At 35.3% G+C, this 24149-nt stretch overlaps 1 protein-coding gene across 2 annotated transcripts in view; it reads right to left on the bottom strand.

Moving 5' to 3' along the window:
- EPHA6 (EPH receptor A6) overlaps nucleotides 1-24149 on the bottom strand; it is a 903626-nt gene that overhangs the window by 713417 nt on the left and 166060 nt on the right. For both annotated transcript variants that reach the window (XM_066240843.1, XM_066240844.1), the window contains one exon: nucleotides 12514-13177. In XM_066240843.1, coding sequence (XP_066096940.1) covers nucleotides 12514-13177 — 664 coding nt within the window. The remainder of the gene's footprint in view (nucleotides 1-12513; nucleotides 13178-24149) is intronic.

Raw genomic sequence — 24149 nt, 5'->3', positions numbered from 1 at the left:
GTTTTGTTGGGGTACTCTGATCTGGACTTGGCAGGATGACTCTGCTTCAACCTGTGGAGCTGCCTAGGCTTGGCTCAGTCTGCTCCAGTGAATACTAGTAGAGCGCTAATGATAATATCAGCAGAGGTACAAGAGAACAAACAAAAACCAAGCTAGGTCTCTTGAAACACAGGATCAGAAGTGGCAGCTTTACTAGGCTCTTACGCTATTGGCCAATAGAGTCATATAGCTGAGGCCAAAGTTAAGGAGTCTGGAAAAACACTTGCCCCTCAGTGGAAAGAACTGCAAAGCTTTGAGGAAAGGGCTTGAATACAACAAGGAGTGAAGAATTGGGGTCAATGATTCAATTTGTCAGGTCTATGTTCAAATATCACACATGGTTTCTCTAACTAAACAAATTGAAACAAGTACATAACCATGATAAATGAATACATTTATTAGGAAAAATGTAATAAATACCTATCTATATACATATATACTCTATACCTATATTTATCTATATCTATACTTATCTATATCTATCTACATCTATATCTATCTAAAACTAAAGAGGAGATTTATTAGTAAGAGAGAAATAACTCTGATATCTTCATTGGTCTCTCATGTACTTAGGTAGTTGAGTGACCAGCACAAATGTGTACGGATATAAGAGCAATATTAAAGCACAGACGGCTTCGTGAGTGAATTCTACCAGACATTTAAAAAATAAATATGCCTATTCTGAACAAAAATTTCCAAAATACTGAAAAGTACGAAATACAATCCAATACATTCTATGAGCTCAGTATTACTATGATAATAAAAATTTAAAGAAAAGTTATAAAACTTCTAGAACAAAGCATAGAAAAATATTTTGGGGTTAGGATAAAAAAAGAACAGCCAGACTAGGCGGTGGCGCAGTGGATAGAGCGTCGGACTGGGATGCAGAGAACCCAGGTTCGAGACCCCGAGGTCGCCAGCTTGAGCGTGGGCTCATCTGGTTTGAGCAAAAGCCCACCAGCTTAAACCCAAGGTCGCTGGCTCCAGCAAGGGGTTACTCAGTCTGCTGAAGGCCCATGGTCAAGGCACATATGAGAAAGCAATCAATGAACAACTAAGGTGTTGCAATGAAAAACTAATGATTGATGCTTCTCATCTCTCTCCATTCCTGTCTGTCTGTCCCTGTCTATCCCTCTCTCTGACTCACTCTCTGTCTCTGTAAAAAATAAATAAATAAAATTAAAAAAAACAGTACTCATTAAACAAAAAAGAACCAATGAATTGGACTTCATTATGGGAACTTCTGTTCTTTGAAAGATCCTGTTATGAAAATGAAAGGGCAAGACACAGAATGAGGGAAAATATGTTCAAATAATACATTTGATAAAGAATTAGTTTTGAGAATGTATAAAAAAACTTTTCAATCTCAGTCATACGTAATCAAACGAAATGGGCAAAAAGATCTAAATAAATACTTCATCAAAGATGACAAACCATGAAAAGATGCTCAATTTCACTAATCATTGGGAAAATGAGAATAAAAAACATAATGAGATACCACTACATAGCAGCAGAATGTTTAAAATAAAAAAATAAAAAGATAAAAAAGAATGACAACATAAAACGCTGGTGAGGATATAGAACTACTGACAATCTATAGCGCCAGTAAAAAGTAAAATGGAGCAACTCCTTTGGAAAACAATTTGGTATTTTCTTTAAATATAAGTATACACCCATTATATGGTTTAGCAATTCCATTCACAGTATTTACTGAGAAAAAAAAAAAAAGCATCTGGTCAATTAAAAAATTGTACATAAATGTTCATAGCAATTCTGTAACAGCCAAAAAAAACCCCCCAGAAAATGATTAAAGTGTCTATTAACAAATGAAAGGATGAACAATTTGTGGTATATACAAATGATGATCTAATGCTAAACAAAAATGTAATTAATGTAAATACATGGATAAATGTCAAAATAGTTATGCTGAATTAAAAAATCCAGGCAAAAGTGGATACTATATGATCCATGCAATATAAAATTATAGAAGATGTGAACTATAATATAGACACTAATGTATATATAGAGCCACAGTGCTTGTTTACAGAAAGAACAAGAAGAAATTACAAAGGAGAATGAGAAAATATTTAGGTATGATAAAGATGTTCATTATATGGATTATGCTGATGGGTTCAGGGTCATATATAAAAAGCAAAAGTTAGCAAATTGTGTCCTTTAGACTGAGTAAAGTTTATTGTTTGTCATTATACTTCATTAAGCTGTTATAACTTTTATACTTATCTTGATTTTTAAATGAACTTCAGACATTTTATTTTAAAATAATAAAACTTTCATAATTTAAATATATAACTTATTAAAATTTTTTTAAATTAAACTTATTGGGGTGACATTAGTTTGCAAAACCATATAGGTTTCAAGTAAATAACTCAATAAAACGTCATCTTCACACTCACTGTATGCCCATTATCCGAAGCAAAGTCTCTTTCCATTCCCATTATTATATTTTTTTATATTCAATATACTTCTTTACTGAAATTGAAATATTCTTATTATAAAGGTAATAATCTCTATAAAAAGTTTATTTCTATGAAAACTCAAGTAATTCATAAGGAAATATATTTTATATGCCCCTAAAAAGAATGAAATGTGAGGGGGAAATCATTTTGAATGATCAAAACAAAAGAGTTCTAAATTAATATATATATATAACAGCATGAGGAAAACTTTTAAATTATAGATTCTGATAAAAATATTGATTCTCAGAGAAATAGCTTTGGATTAAAATTGAGAATAATTTATATTTTCTCTATTAAAATAAGAAGTATTGATTTGATTGTTGGAAGATGCATTAATTGTTTGAAATCATAATGAGCAGCTTACACAATTTGATTTCTGTATAAATGACTATCTGAATATAAAAAGTATCAAATATCATATAAACAGTAGTGTAGCAAATAAATAAATGACAGAAATAATTATTTAACCAGTAGCAATAATTAAGACCATCATTTAAATGACTTGCTATACACATTGAATGAGAAAATATGGTTATAAAATTTTACAGTACAAAATTGAATTAATCCTAATTCATTATCATTATACTCCTTTTTTCTTGGTAGATCCACATTATTTCCAGTCAATTCATTGTATTTCTTACGTGAACAGTCACAGGCAGGAAATTTCTTAGACAACCAACACCGATATTAAGCTACTTTAATAAGACATAAATCCTAAGTGTTTATTTCATTCACCACTTTGAGATTTTCTTTTTTTATTTTAAGATTAATCAAGATAGTATTATTGTTTGGGAGGAAATCATAGACAAACTTCAAGATATTCAAGTAATGCAACTATTCCAAAGAAAGGCATTCTGAGAGAATGATTTTACAATGAATTTCTTTAAATTTTCTCTTTCTCTCTCTCTTTTTGTTTAAGTGAGAGGAGGGGAGATAGTGAGGCCGACTCCTGCATGCTCCCCCCCCCCCAATCAGGATACACCAGCACTCCTCACTCTCAGCCCCAGGGCCATGCTGGAACCAATTCAGTCACTGGCTGTGGGAGGGGAAGAGGGAGAAAAGAAGGAGAGGGAGGGGGAGAGAAGCAGATGGGAGCTTCTTTTATGTACCTTCTTTTATGACTGGGGATCGAACCAGGACTTCTGCCCACGGGACAACGCTCTATCCACTGAGCCAACATGCTAGGGCCAATTTTTTTTCTTTTAATTAAAAAAATACCACTTCTGACAGATCTCCTATCAGTGAAACTGTTCAGTTTCTAATTTTAAAAATATTACCTGTTCCTGTGAGCCAAATGAACGGGGTAACGCTCTCAGTAACCGGGAGCCATTTGAGGGATTGAGGCAGCTGCGCTTTCTGGATGTGGCGCTGTGCTCTACAGCCCGCTGTTGCCAGCAGTGTCCACTCCTCTCCCAGCCCCTTCCGTTCTGAGAGTTTTAACTTATCCTTTATGAGCTCTCAGCCTTCCACACACACATCTTATTCTAATTGAATATATATATATATTACATATATATGTGGGTTTTTTTTCCTTTTGATATTATAATTGTTACAACTTGGAAATTTGGAAAGCCTTAATGACTTTTGTTTTGCCCTTAAAAAACACTTTTATTAGAAAACCATCTTTATTTTGGCATTTAAGATGGTCCAGATGGAAAACACAGACACACATACACAAAAACAAACAAACAATGGCCCTGATAGACCCAGATGATCCTCCTGTATTAAGAAATGGAATTAGCTGTAATTCAAGCCCTCTTGGATCTCTTGGAAAAGCAAAGAGATATATAATAGGATAAGTTCAATTGTTGGTTTCATTCTCTGTTTAGAGATAGACCTATAAAAAAAATCATTTTACATTGTTAGCTTTACACTAATTTTCTCAATATAAATTGTTACCCTTGCTTTTCTTTTAATATATAAGCTTTTCTATAATATCTTCTATGTATAATTTTATTTTCTTTTTTAACTCCTAACTTTAACTCAAAATTTTTTATAAAAAAATTAAAAATGTTGACCAACAAAAGTCAATCATTTGGTAGTAATTTTCTCCAATCATAAAACTTTTGTCAATAATCTTAAACTTGCCTGACCAGGCAGTGGCACAGTGGATAGAGGGTCAGACAGGGATGCAGAGGACCCAAGTTCAAAACTGCAAAGTTGACAGCTTGAGCGCGGGATTGCTGGCTAGAGTGTGGGATCATAGGCATGACCCCATGATTGCTGGTTTGAGCACAAAGGTCACTGGCTTGAAGCCCAAGGTCACTGGATTGAGCCTAAAGTTGCTGGCTTGAGCAAGGAATCACTCGCTGTATACAGTAGCTCCCCAGTCAAGGCACATATGAGAAAGCAATCAATGAACAACTAAGGTGCCGCAGTAAAGAATTGATGCTTCTCACCTCTCTCCCTTCCTGTCTGTGTGTCCCTATCTGTCCCTCTCTTTGTCTCTCTCTCTGTCTGTCACACATACAAAAAAATAATAATCTTAAGCTTAATTTACTTATCCTTAGAGGCTTCACTCAACCTATTAATGAACTATATACACATAATTTTAATTAGAATTAACACTTTAATCCTGTTCATGAATAAATATAAGACAAATCTGAAATGCTGGCCATCTGGGATGAGTCAAACTGTCATAACAAAGTTATAACATTTCTCATGAAATACTACTACTCTATGGTCATCAAACAATAAATAAATAAAGATTAATTATTATTCTGAGGGATATTCTCTCAAAAAAACATTGCTATCTCCTTTAGGAATTCTTATACACTTTGATCATTATCCCTTTGAAAAGTAGTCTTCATTTAAAGAGACATTTTTGCATACAATGTTAGATTTCTTCAATATTACATTAGTAGGTATAAGAATTACATCACATGTGTTCCATTTAGCAGTCAAACCATTAAATTGTATAAGCAACACTAGTATCTATGGTTCAAAGATCATTGTCCCTGTAAAGTTTCATCCTTATACACTTTAGTATTATTTAGTATTTTCCTTTAAAAATACTGTTTTATTATAATTATACTTTTCCATGGAAGTATTAATTTGTATCCTACAGGTAAGAAATTTTTTGTTCTTAACTTTGCCTTAGGCTTCATTTTTTTGCAATGAGAAATTCTCTGTGGTACTTTTCTTGCCCTAAATAGATAGATCCCTAAAGTACAAAGGAGGCCAATTACCCACGTTCTAAAGATACCTTCAATATCAAAGGTAACTCCTCGGGGGCTTAGTAATTGATGGTAGTGCTTGGCCTACACCAAATCTTTATTGTTCTTCTCTCCCCAATCTCAATCACTATAAAGTAAAATCCATTTTATTAAATAATCCATTCAGTCTTCCAATTAGTGGTCTCTATATTATCATGCATTAAACTATTTTATGTAATTTAGTCTACTTTTTTTCCCTTTGTACTTGGTAACTTTGATAAATATTCCTCTATGGGAGTATATACTACATGTTTCAAATACTTTTTTCTTGATATATTTTAATATCTTCCAGTAAAATTGCTCTCCTTTATTGTCTTTTTTTTCAAATAATCTTCTATTTGTCATTCCATTTATTATTTTATATGTAATATTTATATTCATTTTTGCTAAGTTCAAAGTGACAAACAAGAATTTTGCGTGTAATTTGTTTACAACTCTAAATCAATGTATCTTTCAAATATTTAAACTTCTCACCCAAGAAAACAGTGCATATATCTAATTATTTTACCTTTTTACATTGTTTAAAACAAATTTATAATTCATTGCATTACATAAACTTTCCTCATTCCAATTTAAAACAAATTTAACAGAAATATACAATGCAACATTAAAGTAATAATCTATCAAGACCAAGTAACTCTTTCATTGAATCAAAAATGGGTCATTTAAGCAAATATTTATTATAATATCTCACCAATAGGTATATAGAGAAATTTTATGGTGAACTCAACATATGCCAGAGAAATGTTGAACAAAACAGCAACCATCATAAATAAAAACATTTATGTAAGCAATGTATGCTATTTATTTTATAAAATAATCCTGAAAATTACATACTCAACTCTAATATTTCATATGCATGGCAAAGTAGTTCACATTTAGCAATCTATAATTACATATGAATATATTCACCTATAATTAGATTTTAAGAATATAAGGACATTAAATCTCAAGCAGCAAAGGCCATCCCATCTTACGTTAAAATCAAAGATTCACATTAATAATAGCTACTCCAGCAAGATATATATAAGCTTGTTGGAAGCCTATAAAATATTAAGTTAATCTGTTTTCTCTAGTCCTAGACTTTACATGATGGTTCCTTAGAATAGACAGGCATCCTACAGTAGGGATTGTCATATCCCATGGCTATAGGCCATTATGGTTTTCTTCTTCTGGGGAAAGGTACAAAAAAAGAAAAATTAAAAAAAAAACAGGTTATTATCAGGCCACTATTAAAAACATTGTTAAAGTAGCATACTAAAAAATATCTCTAGAAACATGAGTCAAAAGAGGCTCTGACTGACTCAAGCGAATTTCACGTTTCAGTTTTTCATCATATCCTCAAACTCCCTTTTTAAATGCCTGCAAATTCTGGCGTCTCAAAATTTCTTGATGCTCTCTGCTTCAACAGTCATTTCTGATAACATGATTAGACAGATGATCATAAACACAAATCATAAGTGTTTCTGAACTGCAACAGAGGAGAGGACAGATCCATGAAAGCTTAATAACAATATTCTTCAGGAGAGCAAATCAATAGGTATGTCACCAAAGGCCCTGAATATCTCATTTACTTCTGTGAACAATAATGCAATGGCCCAAGAATTGACAATATCTTTTCCTCCTGAATTTTAAAACAGAATTAGAGGGGGGGGAAATTATATATATGGCAAGGATATATTCTTTTAAGCTTTTAAGTACCACTTGATATAATATATAAACAAATATAAATATAAAAATAAATACAAATATAAATATGTATTTTCTAGCAGGTCTAAAATCCTAAACGTTAACTAAGTATCTTTAAATACAAGTACCATTACTTTGATGAAATTTATTCTTATTCCAAATTACTTTCTAAGAAGAATTTATTAAGGATTCATAAGTCACATCACTACTCACAAATAATAAAGGTTGCATTCAATACTGTATGTCAGTTATTTCTAATTATTTCTCCCATAGTGTTAAAATATTTTAAAATAATTTAAAAGAAAGACTATTTGATGTAAATTAATGATTTATGTATCAATGTTATTTTAAATTCACACCCTTAGTGAAATAAATTAATTAAAAATAACTTAAGTCTGTAAAATTGATATGCTTAAGTATGATAGTTTTAATTACAAACCTATAAAATAAAATAAAAATAGTTACAAAAAAAAGTTGAGATTTGAGCTAAAATAAAATACTACTTATTATGTGTGGTAGAATAACCTATATTATTGTGCTTGGCTTTACATTTTAATATATCTTCTTAATATAATATTTATATCTAATTAAACCTGATTTATAGCAAGGATTAGAATGCCTCTTTCTTTTGTGCTTCTAAAATTTGGGTCTAGATAGACCTTGACAATATTATAGTGAAAGGAGTCACATATTCTGAATCCAGTGGTAGCACCTTTAGAATAAAATATAAGTTATTTAAATGTGAATAGATATACATCGTTAATTTGATATTGATATTACAAATAAATATATATTTATACTATTATAAACCAGCTTATTGTGTTTTTGTTACATAGCAAACCAAAATTATCAAGTCCATTCAAATAAATTAGAAAAATCCCTAAAACCTCATTGTAATTTTTCCTGTTTATCAACTCTAACAGCAAGTTTCAGATAAATCTATATATTTTTTCATCATTCTTAGTAGCCTAAATTTCAAAGTGGATGTGTAGATACTGTTCTATTAGTACCAGTATCCGACTCCAGAAAATTAATACAGGGCAAAGGGCCTAGTTAATAATCAGTAATTTAGGGCTCCTGTGCACTGTCTGGCTGGTAGGGAAGCATCAAGGTAAGGGTATGGATGACTTGGAGGAAATTAAAGAGAACAAAAAGAAAAAAGTGAGAAAGAGAAGAAGGAAAAGAATTATGGAAAGAAAATGTACAAAGACCAGGTTGAGAAAAATCTGGGCTTTAGTTCTCAGGCTAGTATGAGTTACTAATTTGCCTAAAAGAATAACATTGTTCTCAGTAACTTAGCATCCTGATTCATAAAATAAGAGATAAAAGTATTTCCTAAAGACTTTAGATCTAAAACATTATAACCCCTCTAGAAGAAAACGTTTCTATTTCAAGAAGTAAGAAAAAGCTGGGCAAACCATAGGTATATCAATATTGTCTTTCTTTACTCAGGAGAGCCTGGTTATCAGGTCCTTAATATCATTTGTATCAATAAATTTTTACCTTTAATTACACACATGATTTCCAAATACAACTCTTTTATCTGACAGTCTTGGTGATACAGATACATAAATAATTAGTAAAATTATAGTACAGAGGACAGAAGGATTACCTTTGTGAAGACCCACATATATAACATCTGTGCTAGACTTTAAAGGATGAAAAAATTCCATTGCAGAAAAAAGAAAAAGAAATAATAGGCATCTAGATAAAGTATTTTAAAAAGCAAGAAATACAAAATATGCATGAGTTGTTCAAAAGTAATAAAAACGGAAGAAGAGATAGAATTTGAAAAAGTTAGAAGAGCATCAAATTGTGAAGACCTTTAAAAAGCTATGGTGAATAATTGCATTGAATGGCTATGCCAGAAAGAAAGAAAAAAATTAGAATAATTTCCTAAGTGAAGGACATTAAAATTATCAGGATTTACACAGTAAGCAACCCTAGGGTCTCAAATATTACACATAGGAGTGAAGCCATATCAGAATCCAACTTTGTTAAACCTCCCATTGCAGTTGAATGAGGGTCCTCAGAGAAGACCAGCAGAAGAACCACCCAGCTGAGCACAGTCTGCATTTCCATATTGTTAAGTAAATAATTTGTATAAAACAAGGGATGCTACTACAGCAAAAACAAAACAAAATAAAACAAAAAACAAAATAAATGTAAATATGAGGCACTGTCTTTGGAACTGAACAATTTGTAAAGACTGGAAGGGTAGTAAGGAGTGGAAACGAAGAGAAGTAAAGCAATTCCTATACGAGATAAGAAAAGGTAATAATACTCATTACATTTTGGAAAATAGAAAAAATAGCTCACAATGTTATGGACCAAATAAAAAATGTTTCTCAGCTGTTGAAACTGGCAACTAGCACATGGGTGATTCTTATAAATGAGCAGGATGACTCAGAGGGCAGAGTGATGAAGCCTAGAGCCATAGAGCACCATTCCTAGAGAGCAGAACTGGGCTCCAATCAAAAACATTCCTTGCCTCTACAGTAATGGATCCTTATAACATCTATTTAAATTTTAGAGTCACAAAGAACCAGTGACTGCTGTGTACCCGCCTTTGGAAAGTGGAGACTCTTTTACAATTATCCTGTCCCTGTCCCTGTATCTGTCCCACGTGTGTTATGTATGTGAGGAACAATAAGTTTCATTCTAGTTCCTAGTTCTCCAGGTCAAGAGGAGCTTTAGCTTCATTCACATCTGGAACTGATTTCAATGATGTTCTTCTGGATTTCAACACAATGGCATAATGGAATAACCCTTTGGTAGGGTGTGGGTTTTGTGCATGAAAGAGAAACATTACAGTAATCATGAGAAACTAGAGCATGAACTGTGGTATACTACCAAAATGACAGCTTACTATAAACATACTTCCAGGTATTCATCCACTGTGTATACTCACTTTACACCTGGCCATGTGACGTACTCTCTCTTAAGCTAGCCACTGTACTGTTAAAAAAGCTTGGACTAGACTTTTAAATGATGAGAGGCCATCTAGAGAAAGGTCCTAGAAAATAAAAGATCTTGAAAATTTCAATCCCAGTCAAGCTCCAAGCTGGAAACAGCTGCATGAGTAACCTTTGTTTGATCTACATTAATCGGAACTATGCTACTGAGCCCTGAGAAATAATACATCATTGTGGTTTTATATTAATGAGTGTTTGGTTGTTTTGTCTCAATAGCAATAAAAAACTGAAACATATGAAACATATACTTTATTTATACATATATATCTCTATAAAATACCAAAGTGATGAACAGATAGTAGGTATTCATAAAAGTTAATAACTTAGTCTGACTAGGTGCTGGTGCAGTGGATAGAGCACCAAACAGGGATGTTGAGGTCCTAGGTTCGAAACCCCAAGGTTGCCAGCTTGAGTGCTAGCTAATCCTGCTTGATGCAAGCTCACCAGTTTGAGTGCAGGGTTGCCAGCTTGAGCTTGGGATCATAGAAATGAATCCATGGTTGCTGGCTTGAGCCCAGATTCACTGGCTCGAGCAAGGTGTCACTGGCTTGGCTGGAGGCTCCCTTCAAGGCATGTATGAAAAGCAATCAATGAACAACTAAAATGCCACAACTACCAGTTGATGCTTCTTATCTCTCTCCCTTCCTGTCTATCTGTCTCTCTCTACCTCTCTCTAAAAATATAAAATAAAATGTTAATAAATTAATTGTTCTAACAATTTGTTTAGTTAAGCAAACTAAAACAAAAGAAAATCATACATATGTGTGTGTCTTTGTATATATACATCTGGTGGCGCATAACTACTTGAGGTATGGTTTACTCATATAAATTCTAATTAATCTTCCATTTAAGTTATATGTAATTCAGAGATTTTATTGTGAGATAGCTTGCTGATAAAAAATATTATCAGGGGATAGAAAAAGGAAAAAGGAAATAGGAAATATACTGTAGCCACACATTTCAATCAAATAAATTATAATAAAGGTAACAAGTTATAAAAACTGATGAGTCTAGAAGTAGCTCTAGATAAGCTTATAATGATCATTACTTTATATATATATAATATATATGAGTGCAATTTCACAGAACAAACATATTAAGTAAAACCCTATTTAGTCATTAGTGACTGTCAATTCTTATAATTCTGTGGTCAACACCATGAAAAAATACAAATATTTAATAACAGCTAATCACATAAATTGTTAGATTATGAATCTATTCTTTAAATATTTCAAAACTATATTTATCAATTAGTGCCCAGCTTCTATTTTAAAATATGATAAAACTACCCATAGTATGTCTAGTATGTTTATAACAAGCTCTGTCTTCTTAATTTCATTAAATAATTACTTATATATAAGTTTTTTATATTTTCCAATTAAAATATATTATACAGTCTCCATAAAGGATAATTTGTGACTTATTTTTGTTCTATTCTAAATCCTTGTTATGAGTGGATAAAAAAGTAATATTGAATCTATATTATAAACTTCACTGAAATATAATTTCAATACTGGAGAAAACTAGCTCATGCTTTATAAAAATATACTACAGATTATTTATGCAAATATTGATATTTTCAAATGACCAACATGTACATCGTTGAAGACTCTAGTGAACTTTTCAACATTCAAAAACCGAAGTGTTTTATAAATACATAAAATCTTTAAATATTCACACATATTATCCATGACCATTATGTTCACAAAAGTATGTTTTTTTTCTTATTTATTCTCATCCTTTTTAATGACTAGGAATACAGAATTAACAAAAGAAGTCAATAAATTCAATACAAGGCTATAGAAAAGAAAACTACAAATAATTTATTGAGAAAAAATATCTCTACTTTGTTACTATTTATCAAGCAATCATTGTATTTCTTTATATGTGTTTTAAATTCAAACACAATTCATACAGATTATCTTTATCAGGGGTATGTAAATATTTTAAATGTATAACTTTATTATATTAATAAGCCTTCATAAAATAAATCACATAATGAAAAAAACCATTGCATCTGGAAAACTATAAGTATTATAAGAATGTGAAAGGAATGGTTCTATAGTTAAATAAAAACTATCATTTAAATGTATAAAAAATTCTTTGAATGTTTCTTACCGTGGCAAGAACCCTCGATTTCTTCATAGCCTGTACTGCAGATGCACCTTCCAAGAGGAACCAGCCAATCTCCATCAGCTCCACAATATAATTTAGGAGTGTCATGCTCTTCTGCACTCTTCACACAAGCGCCCCTTACTTCAACCAAAGAGGAAGAGTCAACCCTTGGGATGGTGTCAGGAAACATGGCCAAGTTCCGAACAGTGAAGGGGCACTTTTTGTAGAAAACACGAACCGAGACCAGGGCAATGCATGCCCCAATGTCTTGAAAAGCCAGAAAAAATCCTTTCCTTTCTATCGGCCCCACCTCCCGAATTTCAGTGTTGAGTTTGAGGATACGATCACCCAAATCCATCTGAGTAAAACTTTCATCAGCAGCAATTGTATCGATCTTTATATATTGGCTTGGCTTGAATTTAATTCCATGGGACTCATCAGATTCCACGTAATACAGATTAAATGTTTCCTTGCAAGTCCCCAAGACCCATGGGATGCTGTTACAATCCCTCAGTGTGAACTTCATTTCCACATAAATTTTCTGAGCTGCATCTCGCGAGATCCAGTTTGTACGAAGCCAGTTGTTTTGGTTTGGTTCCATCACATTGCACACCTGGTATGTGTGAATGGGCTTATTGTGTTCATCCATTTCAGTAATGGCATCCCACTGCAAAAATAATAATAACAACAACTAAATGTTTATAAAACTACAGTGGTTAAACAGAAATTATTGCTTTCTAAATTTTATATTTTTGCAAAAGAAATGAATAAGAATACAAATGAAGTTAGTTAAAGCAATGTGCCAGCAGGATTTTACCAATGATCTGGTTAGGAGCATGAGTTTTGGATTTACAAATGTCCTGGTGAATCTTACCTTTATTAGTTGCATGCAAGGGTTACTAAATTTAAACTCTTGCTTTCTTTAATGTAAAGGTACTTGGTTTCATAGGGCTGTTCTAAGACATAAATTAGTTAATATATATATATATATATATATATATATATCACTTTAAATAGTTCCTGGTTATAAAAATGTAAAATGGCATATCTGATTAAATAACTAAACCGATGAGAAATGCACTCTGGTTACTATCTGTCTTCATGTCCAATTTGCTAGAGATTGAGTAGATTTATCATTATTTAATTATATCTTAACATATTTATTTATAGAAAATAGATATAGCCCTGGCCGGTTGGCTCAGGGGTAGAGCGTCGGCCTAGCGTGCGGAGGACCCAGGTTCGATTCCCGGCCAGGGCACACAGGAGAAGCGCCCATTTGCTTCTCCACCCCTCCGCCGCGCTTTCCTCTCTGTCTCTCTCTTCCCCTCCCGCAGCCAAGGCTCCATTGGAGCCAAGATGGCCCGGGCGCTGGGCATGGCTCTGTGGCCTCTGCCTCAGGCGCTAGAGTGGCTCTGGTCGCAATATGGCGACGCCCAGGATGGGCAGAGCATCGCCCCCTGGGGGGCAGAGCACCGCCCCTGGTGGGCGTGCCGGGTGGATCCCGGTCGGGCGCATGCGGGAGTCTGTCTGACTGTCTCTCCCTGTTTCCAGCTTCAGAAAAATGAAAAAAAAAAAAAAAGAAAATAGATATAGATAATCCTTAGATCATTTCAAGAAATATGTGTCAGGCACTGTTCTGGACACTGGGACTATAGCCATGAACTAGCTAAACAAAAACTCCCGGCCCTGGCCGGTTGGCTCAGTGATAGAGCGTCGGCCTGGCATGAGGTAGTCCAGGGTTCGATTCCCGGCCAGGGCACACAGGAGAAACGCCCATCTGCTTCTCCACCCCTCCCCCTCTCCTTCCTCTCTGTCTCTCGCTTCCCCTCCCGCAGCCAAGGCTCCATTGGAGCGGAATTTGCCCGGGCGCTGGGGATGGCTCTGTGGCCTCTGCCTCAGGCGCTGGAATGGCTCTGGTTGTGGCAGAGCAACGCCCCAAGATGGGCGGCGTATCGCCCCCTGGTGGGCATGCCGGGTGAGTCCCAGTTGGGCTCATGTGGGAGTCTGTCTGACTGCCTCCCTGTTTCCAACTTCGGAAAAATACAAAAAAGTCCCAAAAACCCTCCCTGCCTTATGGATCTTACTTACAGTGAGGAGAGACAATGAAAAGAAAAATCATAAATAAATAATCTGCACATTATAGGGGAGGGGGGAGAAATAAGGCAGGGAAGAGGTAAAGAGTGTTGCAATTTTAAATGAGGTGTTCAGAGAAGGCCTTACTGAGGCAGGGACATTTAAGCAATATCTTAGAGGTGAGATAGTGAACCTTGAGAAGAGAAACTAGTACAAACACCCTGAAGCAGGAATGTGCAGGTATGTTCTAGGAACAGCATGAGTGGGCACTGGAAGCACACCAGGTAAGAAGAACAAGGAAGCAAAGAAAGAAAAAAAAAAGCTTTTATGAGCTTTTAAGCACTTTGGCTTTTATTCTGAGCTGTATCACTGGAATATCTTCTATGTGTTTACATACAAGCATTCTGCCACTTATTTGACTAGAAAAACCTTATTTATCCTTTTTAAAAATTTTAACATTTAATAAAAATCTTTAAGTACCTTGAAATTGTTATTATCAGTATTTATGCACAGAATATTATATATTTTTATAATATAAATTTATGGTGTAATTGTATTTTATTTGGATATAGTTGTAATTTTGAATTAAAAAATCATTTTGGTAACTTTATAGCCAGTTTGGGGAAACAGGCTACATATATAAATAGGCTTATAAATAAGTATTTGATTTCTTGATATTATACTTTAGTGGTTTGTAATAAAGTAACTTAATATATTATGTTTCAGTTTCTCATTTTAATTGGCTATACAGTCATTTAATAAATCTTGGCTGAGTTTCAGTTATTATAGTTCTTAATTGAATGGTTACTTTCTTTAGTCTATAAGACTGTTAAAACAGTAAGTACTTTCCATTATCTAATGTAAATGTTCACAAATAAAGGATTTGTATTATCTACCAAGCAAACTTAAGAAAAGATCTGTATTTAAAAATTTCATTTCTAAATTGCTTTCTTGAACTTCAGAGAGTATTTTCTAGAATTAACAGTGAGATTCTGTGAAAAGTATTTTGAATACACACCCATTGCTTGTCAGGGGTGATCCAATAATCTCATAGGGACTCACATAAAAGGACCCATCTAAATACTGACATTGTAGTGTATCATGAGCTTTAGTAAGTGTACAAAAAATAGCAAGGCTCATGAACCGGGATGGTTTTTGGAGGTTTGGCCAAGAATGAGGGACTTAAACCTTAATGAATCATAAGATTCAATTAGACAGAGGGAGAAGAGTAAATAGAAATTAATGTATAACACTAACCTATATGCATACACTCTGCTTCATTTTAGCCCTGTACACATACATATACACAATGGGTAAAATTTTTTGTTCTTATTTAAAACAAACAAACACGTAATTTATTCTCTGCTATGAAATATTTACATGTACATAAACGTGATAATTGTAGAAATTACACAATGGAATTATATATCAAACCCATCAATAATCTGCTACTAAGTTGATCAATTCAGGTGACGTGTGCTTTGACATAACAGGTACTAAACCCAAAAAAACTCTGACTCCCAAGCTCATTAAAAATATTGTATGTAGGTATTAAAATAAAAAACCAATAGATAAAAATTTTACCAATATATCTAATATAGAAAAATACTTAGTAAAGCAAAAATAAATCATACATGCTCTTCAGAGAAGACTATCTTGCAAACTACTATATCTGCTCTTATGGCCTGGATGAGTAGGGAAGAAAGCTTTTTCTGTTTGATGGTCCTTTTATAAGCGTTTTCTTTGAATCAAAAAATGAATAGGTGAATTACAAACTTTTGGATGATCAAGTTTTCCTTCTCAATGAGAAGTTTTGGTTAAGCAAGAATTAGTAATACAACAAAAAGTTTGTTCTTTAATAAACTTCAAGGGCACCTGAGATGTAATGATTCTTGAGGGCAACTGTTTATATATTGAATTTATACATACTTGTCAAAGATTTTTCACAAATGTTAACTCCCTTGGTCCTCATCAGTGCAATTAAAGCAAAGACTAATAACAACAGTTTTACATTGCTGATTTAAAAAATATATATCTATGAATTAAAGTAATTGCCTGGTGAGGCCTGGACCAGGTCTTCTATCTTTATTTTCTGTATTTTATGTTTTGCTGTCCAACTTGCTGGCCTGGGACAGACTGCACATTCTGGGACTAGCCAATTCTTAAAGATAGCAAAGGACTCTGGGCCTAGAGAATATCTTTCATGGGCAAACCAACCAATCTTCTCTAACTCTCATATAACAAACAAATATTTCCCCTGCTCTAAACCATCCTGGGGCTGTACAAGGAAACTAGAGACCACTTCAAGAAACATATCCAACATTTATAGTCTTAAAACAAATACTCCTATAGGTCATGAGACATTCTTCCTGGCAACCCTTTGAAGGACAACTAACTCTTGCTTAACCAAGAGTTTTTATTAAGCAAGACACTCCAAGGGACAAAGCTTCTTCTATTCATTGTAATTCCTATATACATTCATTGAAAAGGACTCATAGAATGACCATAGCAAAGAAGGTTTCTCTTCTACCCATTCAAACAATGTGTTAGGTAAGGAAGCCATTAGACTGAGATGGCTCTAATGCTTTGGGAGCCTATGTAAGCAAACTGAAACCTAAGCCATAGTAAATTCCTATAAATGCCTCAAGGTTAAGATATCAAAACCTAAGAACAACTGGTCACAAATAGACAACTAGACTTTTCCAAATTAAGCAACAGCTTAAGCAATAGACAATAAAATAATTTCCTTGCTTTGCTTTTGTCTGCTCTATAAATCTTTTTCTCTAGCTCCTGTCGGCTGAGTCACCCTCACTGCTTCTGGTTTGATGCTGCCTGACTCAAACTGATGTAGGCTCAATAAACTCATCATTTTTATATGTTTCAGTTTATCCTTTAATACATGTATAATTTGAGTTTTGCTCTACTGAGCTATTTCCTATATTATATAGTAGTGAATTATTTCATATATTAGCATTTAAGTCTTAAAAAATTTCAAATAAACAGCTTGACCAGGCAGTGGTACAGTGGATAGAGTGTTGGACTGGGATGTGGAGGACCCAGGTTTGAGACCCCAAGGTCGCCAGCCTGAGTGTGGGCTCATCTGGTTTGAGCAAAGCTCACCAGCTTGAACCCAAGGTTGCTGGGTCCAACAAGGGGTTACTCAATCTGCTGAAGGCCCACAGTCAAGGCACATATGAGAAAGCAATCAATGAACACTAAGGTGTCGCAACAAGAAACTGAAGATTGATGTTTCTCAACTCTCTCCGTTCCTGTATGTCTGTCCCTATCTATCCCTGTCTCTGACTCTCTGTAAAAAACAAAAAACAAATAAACAAACAAAAAAAAACCCAAAATTGAAATAAACAGCATGAGATGGAAAAGTTGGAATATTTCAGGTTAGGTTTCTATCATGTGAAATCAAGTAGCTGATAGAACTGACCAACTACTTTAACAGAATTAGTGACAGATTTGATTACTTCATCATGCATTTTCTGCAATTACAAGGTTTACATAAATCTAAGTATTTCACACTGGTGAATAGTTCATGTGTGTTCTTGTCTTAAATAAGGGCAGGAACTTTTACTCACTGGAAAACGTTTGGCATAGGACTAAAGTTGCCAAAAGTCTGTGCATACAGTTTAATACTTTACAGCACCTAAGAATCCTTCATTCACTGATGGATCTATGGGCAATCCCATTTGATGTGAATGTTTGTTAGAAGAGATAGGAGATGTAAAGAGCTCTGAACAGTACTTAATTTATTTATGCCTAAGGGTTCTCTAAAAAGCCACCTCACCACAGTGAGCTTTTTTTTGTTGTCGTTTTCTATTGCAAGCTAAATAAAGTAGGCCAAATAGCTGAAGTACTTTTGGGCATAAAATGTTAGAACAAGACAATTAATTCCTAAAGCAACTGGCAATCATTGTGGAATCAGAATACTTTCTTTTCTCAAAGAACAAAAAAAGGCAATCAAATATTCTTTCAAGGAAATACCAGTCAAATAATTTACTAAAAATTAACCCTAACACCTAAGGTTCTAATATATATCTCTCTCAAAGTTATACCTTCTTCTTATTGAAAATCATCAAATTCAATGGGCATATAAACATTTATTTCAAAAATAAAATAAGAAATTGTAAAAATAAAAGCACACAGCCTGTTTCTTAACACAGAAAGGGCTGATGAGGCCCAGGCCAGATGGCTCAATGGGAGAGCTTTGGCCTGGTGTGTGGATGTCCCAGGTTCGATTCCTGATCAGGGCACACAGGAGAAATGGCCATCTGCTTCTCCACCTCTCCCCCTTCTTTCTTTCTTTTTTTTTAATTTTAATTTTTATTTTATTTTTTCATTTTAGAGAGGAGAGAGAGAGAGGAGAGAGAGACAGAGAGATAGAAGGGGGGAGGAGCTGGAAGCATCAACTCCCATATGTGCCTTGACCAGGCAAGCCCAGGGTTTTGAACCAGCGACCTCAGCATTTCCAGGTCGACGCTTTATCCACTGCGACACCACAAGTCAGGCTCTCCCCTTCTTTCTCTCTCTCTTTTTCTCCCCCTCTTGCAGCCATGGCTCTATTGGTTCCAGTGAGTTGCCCTGGGTTACTGAGGATAGCTGGGAGGAGACTCCAGCCTCAGGTACTAAAAGTAGCTTGCTTGCTGAGCAGTGCCCCAGATGGGTAGAGCATTGAACAGTAGGAGGCTTGCTGCGTGGATTCCAGTTGGGGCACATATGGCAGTCTGTCTCTCTCTGTCTCTCTGTCTTCCCTTCTCTCATTAAAAAAAAAAAGCTGATGGAAAGCTAATTGTAACTGAAATGGCAGTGATAAATCCAAATAACTTACTCAAATTTGGGTCATAGCTTAAGAAAACTTGTAGTAAAAGAAAACAGTGATTACCCTCATACCTACATGCTCACTTCTGTATCTCCAGAGAGAAAATAGAAAAGAAAAAAATCACACCCTAGATACCTTAGGACCCTAAGCAGCTGCAAGGCTAGTCTCATTTAACAAAAGAAACTCTTAAAAATCAATGTTAAGGAGAGATGACGTCAGAGTAATGGCGGAGTAGGAAGCGATACCGATAAATCTCCCCCAAAACTCAACAAGATTTTCAACCAGAAACAGAAAAACCTATACTTGGAGCCTCCAGATGCTTCACAATACACCCGAAGGTATGGTCGAGTGAAAAATTGGCTAAATATATAACCAAATCCTGAAGGAAATAGGGAGTAAGAAATGCTCCGCCTTCCTCACTAACCTAAACAGGGCGGCTTTCTCTGGTAACTGTGAATATAGAAACTGAGGCGGGCAAAGGGGGTGAATACATCCAGGCCAGGCACAAAAGGCCGAACCAGGCTGTGGCACGGAGATCCTAGCGGAGGAAAAACTGTTCCTGTGGCAAGCCGGGCAATACAAGCTAACACTCGCGCCAAACCCAAACAAAGAAAGACAAGCGGAGCGGCCATTTTACCCGGTCTCCTGGTCGGTGCGCAGTTAGTGGGCGAGAGATCTCTTCCTAAGCCCCAGAAGTGGGTGTCCGTGTTGCCCCACAGAGAGGCAGGGTCAGAGGCCTTTCTGTGGGCCGAAAGCAGAATCTCTGGGCAGCCCCAGCGCCCTGGGAAAGCCGCGCACGGGAGGGAGCGAGAACTAATTCCAACGGTGGAAATTTTCCGTGCTGGTGAGGGTTTCACTCAGGGAAACGCGGCCGGCCTCATATCCTGGTGTGCACGCGCAGATAGGAAGTGAGCGATTCCTCGGAGTGCCTCGGCAGGGCACGCCCGTGTTATCGCACAGAGGGGCAGAGTCAGGGGCCTTTGTGTGGGCAAAAGCGGAATCTTGGGCCGCCCCAGCGCCTTGCAAAAGCCGCGCACGGGGACGGAGCGAGAGCGAATTCCAGCGCTGCAAATTTCCACGCGGTTGGGGGTTTCATTCAGAGCGTGAGACTACTGGCCGGATATCCTGGTCTGCGCGCGCAGATAGTGAATGAGAGTTTCCTCCAAGCACCCCGGAAGTGGGTGCCCGCCTGTGTTACCGGACAGAGTGGCAGAGCCAGAGGTCTTTGAGTGGGCGGAAAGCCCGCCTAATTATGCTAGCAGCTCTGACTGACTGAGCCTTACCCAGAGCCCTGTGCTGAGTGGAAATAGAGTGGGGAGTTGCCAGCTCTTTGAACCTCTTACTATCCAGGCAGAGGCAGCAACAACCCCATAGCTGGATTATCAGGCTACTAATTGAGGAAGGAAAGACTAGGAGAAAGGCTCCAGGAACACGGACTCTCTCACTGTCGGAGCCTATGAAAGCTAATGAGCCTTGACTCCCAACGAGACTAAAGCACAATACATGACATTGCCATAGAGACTTATCAACTGCAAACCTCTACCTGAGCGTGCCAAAGGGGCAGAACCTGGGGTACAGAGTCACCGACCAGGAAGAGGGAGAGAAAAGAAAAAACAAGAAGATAACCTCTCAAAATCAAGAATAATCTGCAGACTTTATAACCTATCCCATTTTATTATATTTGTTCGTTTGTTTCTCTTATCTTCATTCTTGATACTTTTTTTCCTCCTCCAATTTGGCCGATTAACTCTCTGCCGGTCTTACTCTCTCCTCTCCTTGAACTACACTACCCATAAGTGTTACATCTCCCATTAACTTTTTTCTCCTCTTCCTTTCTCTCTATGAGGGTTGCACTCCAAAACCCTTAACTCTCTCTCTCTCCTTTCTTTTTTCTTCTTTTACTGGTTCCCTCTTTTTTTCTCTCTCTCTCTTTCTTTTCTCCCTCTATATTAGTTTCTTCCTTTCTCCTTTACATCTCCTCTCATTCAAACATCAATAACAAACAAATTATCTGGGACTCAAACTTATGTTTGTGGCATTTGGGGGGGTTTTTACTTCACCTTTTTAACTCACTAGCAGTGCTCCCATCCCTGACTCTCCATTTTATCTAGTTCTTGTTCCACTAAATACAATAGTATATTTTTAATTTGTCCCCCCATTTTTCTGTTCTCTTATTCCTCTCATCATAACTCTTAGACAACACCAACAACTAAAAGCAAATCATTTTATTTTTGACCCAAATTTTTTCCTTATTTGCTTTTTGTGGGTCCATACCACCCCCCCCTTTTTTTTTTTCCTTTTTTTTTTCTTTTTTTTTTTTGCCCCTTTATTACTTTTCCCCAATTCAGGACCTCCATCACAGGCATTGTTTGTTATAATTCACAGTTCACCACAAGATTTTCTCAAGAAAAAGGGGAGAGGAGAGGAAAAAAGGAGGGGGGAATAATTTCCTTTTTTTAAAAATTATTATTTTATTTTTCTTTATTTCATTATTAATTTTTTTAAAAAAACAACTCTTTTTGATTTTTTATTTTTTTAACTTTTTATTCTTTATTAAATCTCATTAATACTATCAACAAACCCACCCTCAGATGCCATTAAGGAAGAGAAAATCAAATATCATGGATACAAAAGAAAGAGAGGTAACACAGCTAGATGAGGAAAAATCTATGGAGAAAAAATTTAATATATTGGAAACCTTGGAGCTAAATGACAGAGAATTCAAGATAGAAATACTAAAAGTCCTCCGAGATATACAAGAAAACACAGAAAGGCAATTTAGGGAGCTCAGAAAACAACTCAATGAACACAAAGAATATATGTCCAAAGAAATTGAAACTATAAAAACAAATCAAACAGAGATGAAAAACTCAATTCACAAGCTGAAAAACGAAGTAACAAGCTTAGCTAATAGAACAGGTCAGATAGAAGAGAGGATTAGTGAAATAGAAGACAAGCAACTTGAGGCACAACAGAGAGAAGAAGAAAGAGACTCAAAAATTTAAAAAAATGAGATAGCCCTACAAGAATTATCTGACTCCATCAAAAAGAATAACATAAGAATAATAGGTATATCAGAGGGAGAAGAGAGAGAAAATGGAATGGAGAACATACTCAAACAAATAATAGATGAGAACTTCCCAAGCCTGTGGAAAGAACTAAAGCCTCAAATTCAAGAAGCAAACAGAACACCGAGTTTTCTTAACCCCAACAAACCTACTCCAAGGCATATCATAATGAAATTGACACAAACCAACAGCAAAGAAAAAATTCTCAAGGCAGCCAGGGAAAAGAAGAATACAACATATAAAGGAAGGCCCATTAGATTATCATCAGATTTCTCAGCAGAAACTCTACAAGCTAGAAGAGAGTGGACCCCAATATTTAAAGTCCTGAAAGAGAGAAACTTTCAGCCACGAATACTATACCCATCAAAGCTATCCTTCAAATATGAAGGAGAAATAAAAACATTCACAGATACAGAAAAGATGAGGGAATTTATCATCAGAAAACCCCCACTCCAGGAATTACTAAAGGGGGTTCTCCAATCAGATACAAAGAACAAAAAAAAAAAAAACAGAGCCACAAGTAAAAGCTCCAAGAAGAACACAATAAAACCAAATTTAAACTGTGACAACAACAAAAAGAAAGAGGGGGAGAAGATGGAGATTAACAGTAGCAAAGGACGATGGAGTGCAAAAGTACTCACAAAGTAGTTTGCTACAATGAACAGGGTAGGGACCCTTTTCATTACTCAAAGGTAACCACCATTGAAAAAACCACCACAGAAGCACATGAGATAAAAAAGATAGCAACAGAGGAAAGATGTATGGAATACAACCAAATAAAAACAAAAGATAGAAAAACGAAAGAGAAGGATCAAACAAGACACAAAACTAACAGAAAGCAAGATATAAAATGGCAATAGGGAACTCACAAGTATCAATAATTACACTAAATGTAAACGGATTAAACTCACCAATAAAAAGGCACAGAGTAGCAGAATGGATTAAAAAAGAAAATCCAACTATATGCTGCCTACAGGAAACTCATCTAAGTAACAAGGATAAAAACAAATTCAAAGTGAAAGGCTGGAAAACAATACTCCAAGCAAATAACATAAAAAAAAAAGCAGGTGTAGCAATACTCATATCGGATAATGCTGACTACAAGACAGGAAAAGTACTCAGAGATAAAAATGGCCATTTCATAATGGCTAAGGGGACACTGAATCAAGAAGACATAACAATTCTTAATATATATGCACCAAACCAAGGAGCACCAAAATATATAAGACAGCTACTTATTGACCTTAAAACAAAAACTGACAAAAATACAATCATACTTGGAGACCTCAATACACCGCTGACGGCTCTAGATCGGTCATCCAAACAGAGAATCAACAAAGACATAGTGGCCTTAAACAAAACACTAGAGCACCTGGATATGATAGACATCTACAGGACATTTCATCCCAAAGTGACTGAGTATACATTTTTTTCCAGTGTACATGGATCATTCTCAAGAATTGACCATATGTTGGGCCACAAAAACAACATCAGCAAATTCAGAAAAATTGAAGTTGTACCAAGCATATTTTCTGATCATAAAGCCTTGAAACTAGAATTCAACTGCAAAAAAGAGGAAAAAAAATCCCACAAAAATGTGGAAACTAAACAACATACTTTTAAAAAATGAATGGGTCAAAGAAGAAATAAGTGCAGAGATCAAAAGATTT

Source organism: Saccopteryx bilineata, chromosome 8, assembly GCF_036850765.1.
Source record: "Saccopteryx bilineata isolate mSacBil1 chromosome 8, mSacBil1_pri_phased_curated, whole genome shotgun sequence".
Classification (NCBI taxonomy): Eukaryota; Metazoa; Chordata; class Mammalia; order Chiroptera; family Emballonuridae; genus Saccopteryx; species Saccopteryx bilineata.
Note: the sequence above shows the minus strand (reverse complement) of the source record. Positions and strands in the feature narration are given on the sequence as shown.